This window comes from Artemia franciscana, chromosome 4, assembly GCF_032884065.1.
Source record: "Artemia franciscana chromosome 4, ASM3288406v1, whole genome shotgun sequence".
Lineage (NCBI taxonomy): Eukaryota > Metazoa > Arthropoda > Branchiopoda > Anostraca > Artemiidae > Artemia > Artemia franciscana.
Window position 1 is genome coordinate 13,145,650 of NC_088866.1, and position 16,565 is coordinate 13,162,214.

Sequence of the window (16,565 nt, forward strand, 5' to 3'; positions counted from 1 at the left end):
TAAATATACTTTTGAACCAGCCAGTTGGTTAAGCTTAATCACTATTGGTTAAGCTCAGCCACACCCCATTTGCTTGGAAATTTGAACAAACTTGTCTTTACTTTGCCTATAATTAAGAAAGGTTCTATAACAGCTCGTTTGGATAATCAAAATATAATAAATGAACAATTTTCAGAAAGCAAGTACTAAAATTTTGACTAGTAATTATCAGGAAATAGAAACTAAATAAGCTATAGGATTTAATTCTATAGTTTCATTATTCTTCGTTGTTTTACAACCTTCGGAGTTTTCAATTTACCTCCCACAGTCGACGCAATCATCAATCTAGACCAGATTCACACGAAAATATTTCACAGGGAGGGAAGGGGAGGACAACCCCAAAATTTTAGATAAGAAAAATGTCAAGAAAGTTCTGAGGAGAGAAGGAGCTGTAGGTGGTCAGAGCTTGTGGGCGTCATTACCTCCCTAAGAAAGACAAACATAGAGCACTTACAACTTCGCAATACAGGTTGACAAAACTAGAATATTTTGTTCTAACTTGAGAACTACAGCCATCAAATAGCTCATCTAAATCTTTTTTCATCAATTGCAAGTTCTTTAGTACCAGTAGCATCGACAGGAGAGACGAAAATTCATTCTTGACAATTAAACGCTTTGATTTGGCAGCCAAAACCTGAAAAAAAAATTCAGCTAAACTCACAGCAATTTCAATGACCTGATGGTTCACCCCTATTGGCTACACTCCTATAGTTAAAAATATTATAGTTAAAAAAATAGCTAAAATCACAGCAACTTCAATGACTTGATGGTTAACCCCTATTGGCTACGCTCCTATAGTTAAAAATTTTATAGTAAAAAAAAATAGCTAAAATCACAGCAACTTCAACGACTTGATGGTTCACCCATATTGGCCACACTCCTATAGTTAAAAATTTTATAGACTTGCACAGCAATTTCAATGACTTGATGGTTCACCCCTATTGGCTACACTCCTATAGTTAAAAATTTTATAGTTAAAAATCTGAATTTTTTTTAGCTAAACTCACAGCAATTTCAATGACTTGATGGTTCACCCCTATTGGCATTGGTATTTGAGTTACTACACTACTTTATGTATTGCTACACGGTTCATACGGTCGTCAATAAACTTTAAGTAGTCGTTGACTTTACTTTTGCAAAAAAAGCAAGAGTAACTCTGCAAGTACTCTTGCAAAAAGTTTAAGGCAAAAAATTTACCACCTCCCCCAATCCCTCTTAATATTTTTCACACTGATTAAGTTGGAGATCCCTTACCACAAATAATTCACATTTTTTTACGGATAACTATTCACATATTCTGGATAGTTAATTGACGGATTAATTAATTATGAATTCCGTCACTTCCGGAATTAAAAAAACTACTTTTTCATTTAACTGTCTAAATTTGGTATTCAACAATAATTTTCAGATTTGAAAACACTATCGTTGTTTTACATGGGGAAAATTTCCCACATATATGCAAATTCGATTTGCATTTATTTTCTCGACTGTTTAAGATTACATTAAAATAAATTAATAAGATAATTTATATAAATTTTAGACTAAACAACAACTTTATTCAGCCTGGGATTAACTTTGTTGTGAAACACATGACATTTGAAAAAAATTTGATGTTTGTATTTGTCGATTCAGTGCATTATCGTGTTTTTCGATAGATGGACTCGTTTCCCCGATGACAGGGAAATTTCATGAGGGGGGGGAGGGGTCCTTGAATTTCTTTGCTTTTAAGATCATCACGACGAGCGAGGGGTAAACTAGTAGTAAATAAATAGTGAGAAATTACGAAAAGTAATTCAGAACACGAACGTAGCTTTAGATGAAGATGTACATATCACAAAAAGAGGCTTATTCTAAACTGGAACATAGTAAAGTACGAAGTCAAGCGAATATTAATCAAATTAACCAATATAAAACAACAAGACTTCTATTAAGACAACATTGGCTCATAATAACATAATTAACGGCCCCTCAACGCTGAATCAGTGCATTAATAAGTCCAAGCGTCCAGACTCCAGCAAATTCCATGTTTAACAAGATTCTAATGGGTATCGAGCCCTGTAATGGTAAAACTAATCAAAGTATGAAAAACAGAACAACAAACATTCTATAAAAAACCATAATAATATAATGCCCGGCCAATGAAAGGGAATGCTAGTCCACATAAGTCTGAAGCCAGAGGCCTTTGGATACAAAGTTAAAGGACCCCGATACCAGGCAGAAGATCTGAAGGAGTGAACCATTGTCCTCCAATGCCCAGGCATTTCCGAACTGATTTTTTCGCTCACTACTATAGCGTCTACCACTAAAGCGAGACAAAAAATTACAGAAGCTGGTGTCTTTCTGTATGCTGTCTCCAAAGAACTCCCCCTTTCAAGCTTTGTATCCACCTTAACTTTGTTTTGAACCTGTTTTCAATGTCCTGTATAGAATTCTTCGAAAAGGCTTCAGAGGCTCAATTCAATCGAATTACTTTCTATACAATTTAGAAACTTCACCTCTATTTTTCTAATTGGCGTCAAAATTTGATCCATAGTCAATGCATGAAACCTTGTCTACAGCTTTTAGTCTATCCGTCTTACTCGGTGAGATGTTACTTCAATAGCAAACCTAAAATAGTCTTGACTGGCCAGATCTGGACAATTCAATTCAGACAGACGCAAATGATATGAGGGCACAAGCTGGTTTTAAAACAGGACAAGAGGCTTCAGGTAGCTTCAGCAACGCGTCACCCATTAAACACACAACGGAGTTATAAAAGCTGGCTCAGTACATGCAACGCCATACTCCTTTAACCGGGAGTCTGCCAGTGAAGCTGGGTAGTACCAAAAATTAAGGTTTTATTTTATTTTACCGAGCAGTTTGAAAATGTAGGGTCTCTCCAGGAGAATAAAAACCACAAATTTCGCTAAACTGAGCATCTAAGCCTGGATGTAATCAAATTCAACAACTTAAGGACATAAAAAAGGGTACATCTCCTGTTATTCAGATCAACTATCCCTACCTCCTGATATTTTTCTGCTGAACCCCCTACCAGAAAAAATGAAAATTGTCAACTTAAAACATGCTGTAGGATCTTCAATACCCCCACCTCTCTCCTTCAATAGGACGAGTTTCTGGTCTCTTTAAACAACAAATTATACACGTGCGAACCTACAATACTGGCCACTTATTCCGTGTTTATTCCATGTTTATATTCGTTCATATAGTAGTACAATGATTCTAAAAGATCACAAATCACATATTTTGAACGTAACATGCCAGTTTTAATACAAATTCACAGTGCCATCAATTACCTAATTATTTACTGACTATATGGCAACCATCCCACTTCGTAAGAGAGGTTGACAAAAATCTTAACGAAGATAAACGGTCTTCCACAGTTCATCATTATTTGGTAGCTCCACATGTTAAGCAACTCCTATGAAGCCAAGTTTTTAGTTGGTTTTTACACATAAATACTGCAATTGTCACCTTTCTAACTGTCTTGGAATTTCTTTTTAGGAGGCGTCAGGTTTTTAAGAATATAACACTTAGATGGGCAGTTATTTTGAAGCCTCTCATTTGAGCTCGACAAGATATTTATTTTCCAGTGCTAGCAGACAATATTAACTTTTTAAATGAACATTCACATAGATATTGCAACGTCTAGTACATTTACACTAAAAAGCGGTTCTTAGCATGCATACTTTTGAAGTTAAACATTGAAATCTGACTCACTGTCCCCAGAAAATCAAATTATTTAATTTCTCTTGATAATCCACCCTTAGAAATAAAATCACATACTCAAAGCATTAAATTCTTATTTACTCAATGTTTGGATGAAATTTATTTTATTATTGAGTTTTGGGATCCACAGTGAAACAGTTTTTCGTTTCTCTTTTTATTTCTTGTTAACGTTGAGGAATCTTCTTTTTGTGAATTTGCTTGGTTTTGAATGGTCTACAATCCTTCAAAGCTATGCTTCCATACGTTACAAAAACCAATAGGAAATGTACCCCTCTAAAACTCTTCCTCAACTTTAATTTTATGGAGCACAATTATAAATTGCTCAAAAATACAAAATATTTCCTTTTGGTGCGGAAAATTCAAGGCAATACTTTTCGATTGCCTTCACAACTTCAATATCAAACCTTTTTAATCAGGAAAAAAAGAAGAAAAGAAGAGGTACAACGCATTAGCAGACAAAATAATTGTCGATCCAAGTATGTCAGGTATATCCATACGCGAATTTTGTTTCGAGATAAAGGCTATTTTTTCAATTATATACTTTAATATACAATGAACGTAATTTTAGCAACTGGTTTTGTGGAAAAATCAAATTCCTAAATTTCCAAACAATACCAATTCCGATTTTCCCAAAACAAACAATAAATTAATTGGCAATCTTTTCTTTCTGCGATGTAGCAACTATCGTTTCTTCATTAGTCAATTAAAATATCTGGCCTAAATGGGTTTGCAGAATTTTTTTCTCGAAACACTTGTTTGTGGGGAAGGGCGGGGGAGAGAAACTACACAATAACGTAAAGCGTTAAATAGGACAAATAATATAATTTCTAAATAGAAATTAAACAATGTATTAGACATAGGGGGGGTGATAAAGCTAGGAGATTCCCCCATACATGTGCATGCTTTGGTCTTACTTACGTGGAATAAATCATATAGAGAAATACAAGTAAATATAAAAGAAAATAGCTTTAAGTAACCTCAGCATCGTTGACGATGAGATCAAGCGATTCTTTCATGATTATAGAGAGCACCCATTTGAAGTGCTTCAAATGAATAATGCCGATCATATGCTTAAGTTCAATCTGTAACAGCTTAACAAATGCCTCAACAGCTGTAACAAGCCAAAAAACTTCAACTTCATCAAGGCAGTCTTCTTTTGAATCTAAAAATATAACAAAAGATTAGCAATGGCGTAACAATACAGTTTCACGTACAGAGTGACACTAGGGGAATGTTCTTTCCCAAAGTTTGAACAAGGTGAAATTGAAAGAGCCACCGGAAAGGATGCAATACATTTTTTTAAAAAAGTTTTCATAAAATACTACTTTCAAATGTGTTTTTTGGCATTTTACTTCTACAGTGTATTTGCTTCAATTTTTCTTCTTCTGAGGTCTACTTGGTGCTCTTTAGCACGGTTTTATTGAGACTTAACATAATATTCATCTTTCGATCTATACAAAAAAAAATCTATACAAGATATTGATCGTATAAAATCCCATCTATTATGCAAAGGGCTACTCAAAATGAGGCGGATGAGATTCTCCGCCATCAAAAAAAAAAAAAAAAATCCAGAATTTTACTTTGAAATATATTTTGATTTTGTTATCGAAAGCATAATCTATTACCAATTATATACCAAAGGGCATAGGTAACTTGTAAGAATTGAAATTTTTACTAGTGTCATAAAAGAAAAACGAAAAAAGTCCATCTAGCATGTGACGTCTCTTGGTGATTTTTTGTGTAATAATAAGGAAAAATTAGTGTAATCAGAGTAAGCGACAAAATCCATCTATTAAAGTATCTAAAGTGTCTGATCTTAGTTTCTGAAAAAAGCGAAAGTTTTAAAAAATGCAAAGAAGCACCAAAGGTTAGATGGCGTTGTGGTTTTTGCAAAACCATAGCCAGTTTCCAATCTTACAAGGTAGCAATTCTATTTGCTATATGCTTAGTGAGATATCGAAAGAGATTGTATGCAGATTGGATGTGCACAGCTTAGCCTGGAACTCTGTTTTATAAAATTTTAACGGTTTGATTTCTAATAAATTATGACAGATATAAATCCAAAAAAATAAAAGATCACATTTCACCATAAACATTGCAATTCTATTATGATAAGATTTTACAGAGAATAGCGTAATTTTTTATATGATTTCTGAGGAAAAGACATCAATGACTGCACACAGACATACAAATAGGAGGCACTCAAGGTGCAGCCTCCAATCTCGAATAGTCATAATTTCCATAAAAAATCTTCCGAAGTATCCCCATAGATATTCATATACATGTCATAGATTTTGTAAAATTTACCCAATTTATAATATTTTCATGACCCATCTCTCCTAAAGTGAATTCACTCCCACCTTCCCCTTCCTAAACGAATTTCTGATGATGGGGTGACGAACACCGTAAATATATTCTTACGATGATGCAGATTAACGTTTATTTATTTCTGAGCTCAATTTTATTTCTCAAAACTACGTCAGTAAAAAATGAATCTACTGAGCAATGTTTTGAGGCAAAGCCACCCCCCTCCCAAAGTTCACAATTCAAACTATTTTTCATTCGTTTCAAACATTTCCTTTATAACTTACCCCTCGATTCTTCTTTTTAAACTTGCACATCTCTCCAGTTCCCAAAATTGATTATTGCCTACGTGTCTAGAAGACGTGGATTTATAACAATGTCTTCAACTCTCCAAACCTATAATATTACTTTCGGGTGCTTAATCCACGGCCACCCAAATACCTCTTTCCTTATAAGGAAAGAAAAATTTGACTAAGGTATACTGCGGACCATATTTAATTTTTATGAAGGAATAGACAGCGCTTCGAAAAAAAAATTTCAGGGGGCAAAGGTAAGGAAAACAGAAAAAACTTTATTTTAATTTGAAAATTGAAAATAATGCTTAAGGGAACTTAAATCTCACTCCTTATGCCTCCAGAAAGAGCGTAGAGGGTATTCCCCCATAATGTCGATGTACATGAAACCAAAATTTAGTAGAAGAGAAGTAGAGTCACCTAAAATTGTACTGGAAAAAGATGAAATCTGATAAGACGGAACTTTCAGGAAACAGAATAAAAGACTATTTTGCCGATAAGGCTGTTGATATATAATGACGCACAATCTAACGTTTTTTTTTTTTTTTGCATAAAATCATGCAACTCACATACAAATCCTATATTTTTCAGCATTCGATAAATTCAAATTCCTCAAACATCATTTATAAGCGACATATGGCTTTTCTATGAAAATTACTTTATCCTCACCACAACCCCAGAAAAAACTGTGGGTACTGAAGGTTTATCTTGAATACAAGACCGCCCGTTATTCTTCCCAAGTACCTTTATTTTTTAAGTGATATAACATTTTTTATTCTTCTTCACTCAAAGTGCTCAAATAACAATTTTTGTGGAAAAAACTAAATTAAAAAAAAAAAAACTCCGGAGTTTTCAATGCGTAGATAGGAACGAGACCACGGAATCAAATGGGGAGGAGAAAATCTCCTGGACTTAGATTATACTGATGATTTAAGCAACCTAGATGAAAGTGTGAGCAAAATGAATGAATTTTTAGAGGTTTTACGAGTTCAGGGTGCTAGGATAAAGTGAAGATGAAAAGGTGACATTGGGTAACGAAAAAATTGATCAAGTGGGCAGCTTCACTTACCTTGGTAGTATTATCTGTAAAGACGGTGGGAGCAGTAAAGATGTTAAAAGTAGAATAGCCATGGCTCAGGGTGTTCTTTTAGCTATTAAAATTTTTTTGGAATAATAGGAAGATAAGTCTGCAAACCATGATTAGAATACTGGAAGGTACAATAATGACAGCGGTCAATTATGGCTCTGAAGCATGGACGCTACGAAAAGTAATGAAAATTTAGTAGATGTTTTCCAGAGAAATCACCTAAGGATTGTTCTGGGTATCCAGCTGACTGACCATATTCCAAACAGTACGAAAAATGTAGTTCAATCCCGCTTTTTAGGGCTATAATGAAAGAAAGATTGAGATGGCTACGGCAGGCTTTGTGGATGAAAGACGACAGATTGTTGAAGATTGTCCCTTCTCTCCAACCGTCTAGGGCTACATGGAAAGCAGGTCGTGCTTGTATCGGGTGGGAGGATGCCATAAAGAAAGATTTAAAGGAAATGGGAACTTGGGTGGGTGTAAAGAGGGAGGCTTTGAATAGAATGGGATGAAGGAGGAGCGTGCGTAGCTGTGTTGACCTCAAACGGCTTGGTGCTGCGGTGAGTTGTTTTTGGTTAGTTAGTTAGCCTAACCTTAAATTCTAGCCTAAAATTACAATAAAATAAAACGCTTTAATTTGGGGTTTCCCTTCAATTTGGGGAAAAGCAAACATCAAAGTATAGATATCTGGCAAACGAGTTCCCAGTGACCAGCTTTTTCTACTTCCAAAGAAGTTCAACGATTTTAACTGATCTAACATGTCTTCTGCTCATATACAAGTACAACTCTTTAGAAATACCACTCAAACGCACATCATCTCTGTGTCAGCAAGTATCAGTAGATATCTTGAAAGTTTGATCATTTCAACCTATAATGTTCAAATCCTCTAAATCCCCTCCCTCTATCCTTGCCTGTATGCAGACACGGGCCTGGATGCGACCTTGCTTGTATAATAGATAGCAGACCATATGGGATTTTTCAGGTCCCTTACCCATTTTCTTCTTTGCCTCTAATTCAAGGCGTAAAGTTTGAAATCAATTATCCTGGAGAATGAGGGTATCAAGTGTCCTGCGGTGGCGCAGTGGGTTTGACCTTAGCTTGGTAATACAGTACCCAGAGATCGACCGCAGCTGTAGCAAACACTGCAGAGCCGGCGCAACGACTTTAGTAGTCAGGAAGCGTCGTTAATCGAGTATAACAAAATAGGGTATCATGTTGTTTCTTATATTTTTGCTTATATTATGCCGTGTCCTTCCCTCCCTAGGAAATTGCTAGGTACTTCCTCAGTCTATTGTTGAATAGTTTATATGACAGAACATATAGCTTTAAAGACTATGACTTAGTGACCACAGTACCAGGACTTTTTTCGGAAACTATACAATGTAAAAGAACAACTTAATAAATCAATAACGATCATGAAGAACAGTGGCTAATTTACAAATAAAAAACTATAACGTATTGAAAAACGGCTTGAATTTTTTAATGGGACAGTAAAAAAAAAACAATAATGACAGATATCCAAATATTTCCGTTTCTAATTCCCAAGCCTTTATTAACGAAAAAAAAGAATAAAAGCTTAACTTAATTAAAAATATAAAAAGGTGGTGAGAAAAAAACAAATAAAAGCTATACAAAAACAGAATGAAAAACGGAAGAAAAATTCCGATCAACCAATCATGACTTTGTTTAGATGTGAGCCGATCTTTTGTTTTCCATTTTTTTTTTTTTTTTACGTAGTGTTCGTGGGTTTTTTTTCATATTTTTCTCACCACTTTAAACTGAATTTCTAGTTTTATCGTTACTTCCCCCATTCATAAAATCTTCCTAACGTGAATCCGAAACATCTTGACTTGTACTATCATGGGTGCAAAAAAAGTTCTTTTGTTTACTGTCTTGTCAGAGATTTTACCCATTGTTTAATATTATCATTTCGTTTTAATTTCAAATGTACGACAGTCTTGTCCAAGAGATTATATACCTAAGACGCATGAAAAGAAGCTCAATATATAATCATGGTAAAGCGAGCAATCCGAAAAACTGTGTAGACTACCTCCCTTCAAAGATTTACCAGGCTTTTTCGCCAACAAGATTTTCAAAGAGGACTTGTATGAAAATCGATTTACATCGATTTTCATATGATAGTCGATTTGGGTCGATTATCATGTTTAAGTTTTCGGCTACATTCGCCACAAAAAATTCTTCCCTGCCCACTTGCGTTATGAAAATGGTTTCATAGAAGATTTGGTATCTATTCAACACAATACACCGACGGTATCTATTCATCATAATACATGATATGACACTGCAAGCAAGACAACTCAGGACATTTAACGTAAAATTTCACAAAATGAAGTTTTTAATGTTCCTTCCAACCGTTCCTTCCACCACGATTTTTTTTTAATTCAGTGAATTATTAACAAGGAAAGATCATAAGCGAGCAGAAAAATATAATACATGATTAATAACTGTGATGATTGTTTATGTCGAAAGCCATCAAACAATTTTAAATTGGACTTATGACTTACCAGTGCAGTCATAAATATTGCATTTAAGTGTGTATATAATTGTAATTAAATTTTTTTGAAAAAAAAAAAAAAACGCCAACGCCAGCTGGAAAAATTACTAAAACTAACTTTTTACCAAAAATAAATGTTTTCGGTGATTTTTAAATTATAATTTATAATACAAACATTTATCCCTCACTTCCCAAAGTCTCAATTTATAAACTAGCACCTTATTTCTTCTTTTTTTTCTATTGACTAATTCTTTAAAAACGTCACTAAAAACAATTAACCATTTCTTTGTGCTTTGGCTAAACAAACAATCACACCTACCAAGGGAAAAAAAACAACACAAAAAAGACAATTCAACCAAAATTGAGAACCTGGAACACAAGTGATAGTCAATACAAGTGACAAACTAGTGACATGACAAAAGTGACACTATATGACAAGTAGTATCGCTCAACAGAGGGGCGAAAAGCATATGGTTTATTTCCGAAGGAAAAAAATTATTGAATTAAATCGTTAATTTGTATTTAAGATTTAATATCGTTAATAATTAATAATGGTTAATTTATTTAACCACTTCTTTATGCTTTGGCTAAACAAACAGTCACACCTACCTTGAGAAACAAACAACACAAAAAAGACATTTCAACCAAAATTGAGAACCTGGAACACAAGTGATAAGTGAACACAAGGGACACACTAGTGAGATGACAAAAGTGAAAATATATGACCAGTAGTATAGCTCAACAAATCTTCATTTTTCTTCAAGATTTAATCTCTTAAAAATGTGATTATTATATTATTTTTATTTTTGTAGTTTTACTGTATTATTATTATTTATAATTTTATTTATTTATTTTTGTTTATAATTTAAAGGAAACAGCAAAAAGTTAGCTGCGGTTAAGATTTATGTTCCAAGTATAATTTTTCGTGCGATACTTTTCTGCACTAATAGAGTTTCAATTTTCAACGCAAGACAACAAATTTGCTAATTTTGATGTTCAAGTAGATAACTTCGAAGACTACACTGCCTTTCCATGACGAAAGTAAAACAGTTCAAAATAGGGATGATACCACTTACTCATTACTGCTGATGATGAACACTGTATATGTGTTCGAAATATCCAGTTAAATAATTTTATATTTTACTGTCAATAAAAAGGTATCATCCCTATTTTGAACTGTTTTACTTTTGATGTTCAAGAGCTCATATCAGTTTTATCCACCTATTGAACTAAATTTTTATAACTAGCTTTGCGATCTTTCTTACTGAAAAAAGGTATGGTAAAGAATATGGCATTTGACTTGACAGCCCCTACTGGCACTGCTGATCTCCGTTTCATACCCCCGTTGGGGACCAGCCATCCTGTGCTTTCGCACACCCTTCCTGTTTATCTTTCCCAGAATTCTCCAAGTACCCATTTAGACCAGGGTCAAATGTGGTTGAGCTAATAGAGTCACACCAGTGACACCAGGAGCTGAACACCTGTCCTCACGAAAATTGGTTGAAACTCGCTGATGCATTCGCTCCCCCCCCCCAAAAAGCCTCATCTTAAGGTCATTTAATAAAACGTACGAGTAACATCATCATTCTAGTTCGGTAAATAGATGGATGTGAAACTAATGGATCCAATTATACAAGTATTTTCTTTTTTTGGGTGGAAGTTGAGTGGTGCAAGTTATGGTGCAGTCTTGAGCTGGTCACATAATTGCACGTTTCACAGGGAGCATAAGCCTGTAGGTAATAGCAAGCATAAATGGTTTGTCCCAATTTTTAGAAAGCTACATGATTAGTATTCAATTTCAAAATAAAGTTGTGCGGCTTATTTGTTGTTAAAAAACACAATCAGCAGCGTTGTTGTGTTTTTCAACGAAACTTGCCTGTCTGATTGTCTGTCTTCGTCAATAGAGATTCAACACATCTAAATAAAAAACCCTGATGATCTCTCTCTCTAAATGTTTGAATCATACCTATTGCACCACCTCTTTTGTTCACAATACCCAATCGAGTTGATTGTTCAATTGTCTGTGAAGCCTTGACAAGCATTTTATTGGCCGTTCTCTCAATCATAGAGGAGATTTTCTTTGATGTCTTTCTGGATGGCGTATCTGTATACTTCCCAAGTAGTTTTGGACGTAGAGTAGGCGAAGCAACGCTTGGACTAGCTCCAGACGAGCCAAGAGATAAAGATCTATGATAGTCTCGCAGTGCTGTAAGAGATTTTGTGAGTGCAGATGATCTGAAAAGGAACGAACAACCATGTTAATTATGTCAGTTAATGCAAATGATACAATATTAGCTATTCAACGCCCTCCCAACATCTTCTTTCTAAAATTAAACTATTAATCAAGACAATGTTAACTGAACGACTCATACTTCTACGAAGGTCCAGCTCTTAGTGATAATTAGCAAAGTCAGATGAACTTTCCGAGATTGGGAAAAATTTTTCAGGTTGAGAATCTTTTGTGTTTCCTCCTTAAACATGGATATGAACATATTTATGCAGAAAATTTCTATCCACCATTAGGCTTAGACTAAAAAATTCTTGTTTACAAATTTTAATGAAAAAAAAAATCAATCAATTATAGATGAATAAATTACAGGAAGCACATATTACTCTTAGGAGACATTAAATAATAATAATGATTTATTTATCACCCACTTCACAAAACAGAGGTTAAGTGGAGTAAAATACAAAAGAAAAACGGCAAAAGTAATACAAAAGAAACAAATTTAATCACATACAGAAAAAAGACGGATAAGGCGATGAAAACATCCTAGCCTATAAAGCGCTTCAATAGCTAGCTTCGCAGATAATTTTTCGAAAGCACCACTAATATCTGTCGCACAATACTTTTTAACCAGTTTTGTATTCCGGTAAGAACGAGGTAGATATAAAAGAAATTTGCAGTACCGGTAATAATTTATGCGAATACGTCTTAGATCACCAGTCAACAGAAGTGGCCTAATAACAGAACAGAAGAGCACAGAATGATCACAAAAATTTGAGTAAAGCCGAGTTAGCGCTCTTCTCCTATAGTATCCACGATTTGCTACAATCTTAGAGTAACCGAGCCTCAGCTTATCACTTATATTTTTGACAGCACGAGACTGGAGAGCATTCATAGAATCGCATACTGTTATACCAAGCCAACGAAACGATTTAACACGAGGAATACTAAAACTCAGTTTGACTAATCAGAAGAAGGTCATCCGCATAAGACAGATATGAGATATCAGATGGTCCTAGTAGGCACGTAGTCGATATTTTTGATAATACATTTTCAATACAAGCATTAAAAATATAAGGCGAAAGAACTCCCCCTTGTCTTACACCACAACGAACAGGGATATGACCAAAATAAGAATTATCTAATGACTTAAGGCGAAGGTAAGAATGGGAGTACCAGAAACGAAGCACGTGAATTACCGACGGATTTACTCCTCTCTGGCATAATGCTGTCCATGTTTGAGTATGACAAATACTGTCAAATGCTTTAGACAAGTCTAGGGTTGCGAAATGAAGTACGCGACGAGTGCGATGGACATCTTTTAATAAAGAAGTCAAAGCACGGTGAGCATGCTGACAGCCTAGCCCAGATCTAAAACCAAATTGATTATCATCATTTAGAGCAAGCTTAGTGATATAAGGTAGTAGGAGGTGTTCAAAAAGCTTGCTAAGAGTACAAGCTACCGTTATCGGCCTATAAGAACTACAAGAAACCGTATCTTTTCCTTTTTTTAGAAGTGACGTAACGCTACCGCATAGGAACGAATCGGGCACACACGAACTACTCAAACACATTTGAAAAAACAGTTGGAGATGAGATACCAGTTCAAAAGAATTCTGAACGAGATTCAAAACACTAATCCCATCAATATCCAAATATTTTGATTTTAAACCCTTAATATCTTTAATAATAGCCCACTTTTCAACTGGAATCACATGTCTCTGACATAAACGTGACGGCAAATTTTTTTCAAGCAAACATGAGAAACACTTATGCACTGCATAATTAACTTTCGAAAATATTTTTGAATAATGTTCGATCCAAGATGGACGAGATATAATATCACTAGAACTTGCATCCGGAAACTTGGCAAAATTTATCACTTTTCGCCACTTACTATTACTTTTCCGAAAAGTTTCACCGGAGTAACGAACGGCACGAAGATGGCGTTTATATTCGAGTTTCGTCTTTTGTTTTAGATCAAACACAGTACCCCAAGAAGGTCGACCACAGGCAGACCAGATTCTTAACCAGAATTTGGCCTTATTCTTGACTTTTTTCAGCAAAGGATCACACTTCCAAATTGGTTTTTGGGTATTCCGCCTGACACGGATCAGCGGGATGGCCACAGCTTCAGCGTGCTTTATACATAAGATAATGTCACGATAATAGCGATTCAAATCAGCACGAGCATTGTCAATAATAGGGTACGCATTTGTGCAAAGAAGATGGAAAGGGACACGTACGGTGGACAGTAGAGTTCCAAGGGTAGCAAGGTAAAGAGGCATGTTCGCACTAGACCAATCACGTTTTTCAAACCACTTATGCGACATTGAGGGTTGGTTCGAGTATATGTCAGAAGTAACCATAATATCAAAATAAAGAGGTAAATGATCATAATCTCTCTCATCTTCATCAACATGTACTGCTGAAGTTTTTAATGAATGATGGCAGATACAGTGGTCTAAATTTGAGACAGAACCAATACAGTGGATATATGTAAAACTATGGTCTTTCGTTAGGACCTTAAATACTGAGGGTAGACACTGAAAAAGCGCTTCCTTTCGTGTCGAGGAAACGGTGATGTCACAGTTTAAGTCGCCTATAAGCACCCACTTGTATCCCAGACGCTCAATACCAGATATGAGAGTCTTTAATTTATTGCAGGCATTCACATAGCTGGAGAAGGAAGAAACAGATCTTCTATCATGGGGCAAATAGGCGTTAATTATGATCACGTCTGCAAGCCGGATTGCACGATAGTGTTCAGAGGATTGGTAGTAGCTAGGAGACAAATAGCTAGGCAGAGATCGCTTAATTATACAGGCAACGGAAAGTTTTATTCCGTTACGTACAACTTTTAAACATTTAAGTTTTGTAACCAACCCGCAGAACTCTGAAAGAGAGCGGTTGCAGCTTTATCAATAATTACTACGAGTGACATTACGATAAGATTGGTTTGAAAGTTTGAGGGTAAAATATATGATCGTAGTTTAGCAGTGTATACCTACACACACAAGGAAGGGGCACTTTTCTGAAATTGGTCCAAAGACTCCCTCCCTTTCCCCGTGTTTTTACTCCATCCCCCTAAATTTTGAAAACTAACTTTTTGGTACTTTCATGAGAAAACAAAATGGAGGAAAATCTAGCCACTCCTCCTACATTTTCATGAATTGACGCTCTTGCTCCCCCCACCTCCGGAGAAACACTGAGACGTCTCATTAATTGTAGGACCTGTACGTATATTTACGACACAGATACCAGATTTTCAGAACATTTTGCTTTAGGAATATACGGTTCACATGCTAAATTTAGGATTAAGAGTCGTGACTTGAACGCCAGCTAGAAACGAATAGCCAGATTCTCTTTTTGGGACATAATAAAAATATTTACACTTTTCTTCTCAATAGCCAAGGAGAATGATGACTCAGAGAGTTTACAAAGGAATCCAAGGTAACATTTTCAAGCAGCACGAGTTTGTGGCTCAAAAGTGCGCCCAGGCGGTAAACCAGATCAAACGTTTAGTTTTTGTGGACACTAATTTGTACCAAGAACAACAGGCTTTCCTTCACCCAAAATGCATAATGCCTGTTTAAGTAAAAACAAAGGTCATTTATGTAAATGGTCCGATATGATTCCGAGCTATTATGGTTAAAATAAATTCTGCGACTATACTGGACCAATAGGTTGGACCAATTTCAGTATTTTGCTCGGATATTCCAAATCATTTTTGAAGAAAAATCAATTTTCAGGCTGTCTCAGCAAAAATTTAGCTTTTATGTGTTTCTAGGACGAAATTAAAACGTAAAGCAATCCTAAAGCTGATGTATGTTCTAAGCAGATCCAAATTCATGGTATAAGACTTTTAAAAACTCATTCGAAGTCATTTCTATTTTTGGCTAAAATTCATACATTTTATTTGGACCTTTAAGTGAAATTTTACAGCATTCCGCGGTTTCAGATTTTTAAAGGCTTTTACAACGTTATTTTCCAAATTTTTTTTCACATATTTTGGTGTAATAATAATCATTTCTATTAAAATTTGTTCCTGGTATGAAGATTCCTTCACCAATCCTGCATATTTATCTGATTAACTTATCAATTGCACAACACAAATTCCTGTAGAGTATATATATATATATATATATATATATATATATACATATATATATATATATATATATATATATATATATAAATCAAAGATAGTACCTCTACATGAAGGAAAATATTCCTTAAATTGGGTTAATTTGCAACCAAAATCGTTACTGTTTGTTTATTGAGTAGATACGGAAAATAATTTAAGTACAATTAGAGTTATTCAAGAAGAAATGGATCACTTAGTATTAGTAGTGGTAGATCTGGATTCACAAT

At 34.9% G+C, this 16,565-nt stretch overlaps 1 protein-coding gene across 2 annotated transcripts in view; it reads right to left on the reverse strand.

Annotated features, from left to right (window-relative positions):
• LOC136026017 (exocyst complex component 7-like) overlaps nucleotides 1-16,565 on the reverse strand; it is a 56,628-nt gene that overhangs the window by 10,942 nt on the left and 29,121 nt on the right. For both annotated transcript variants that reach the window (XM_065702168.1, XM_065702167.1), the window contains exons 5-7: nucleotides 11,931-12,199; nucleotides 4,743-4,927; nucleotides 494-673 (exon numbers count right to left, since the gene is read on the reverse strand). In XM_065702168.1, coding sequence (XP_065558240.1) covers nucleotides 494-673; nucleotides 4,743-4,927; nucleotides 11,931-12,199 — 634 coding nt within the window. The remainder of the gene's footprint in view (nucleotides 1-493; nucleotides 674-4,742; nucleotides 4,928-11,930; nucleotides 12,200-16,565) is intronic.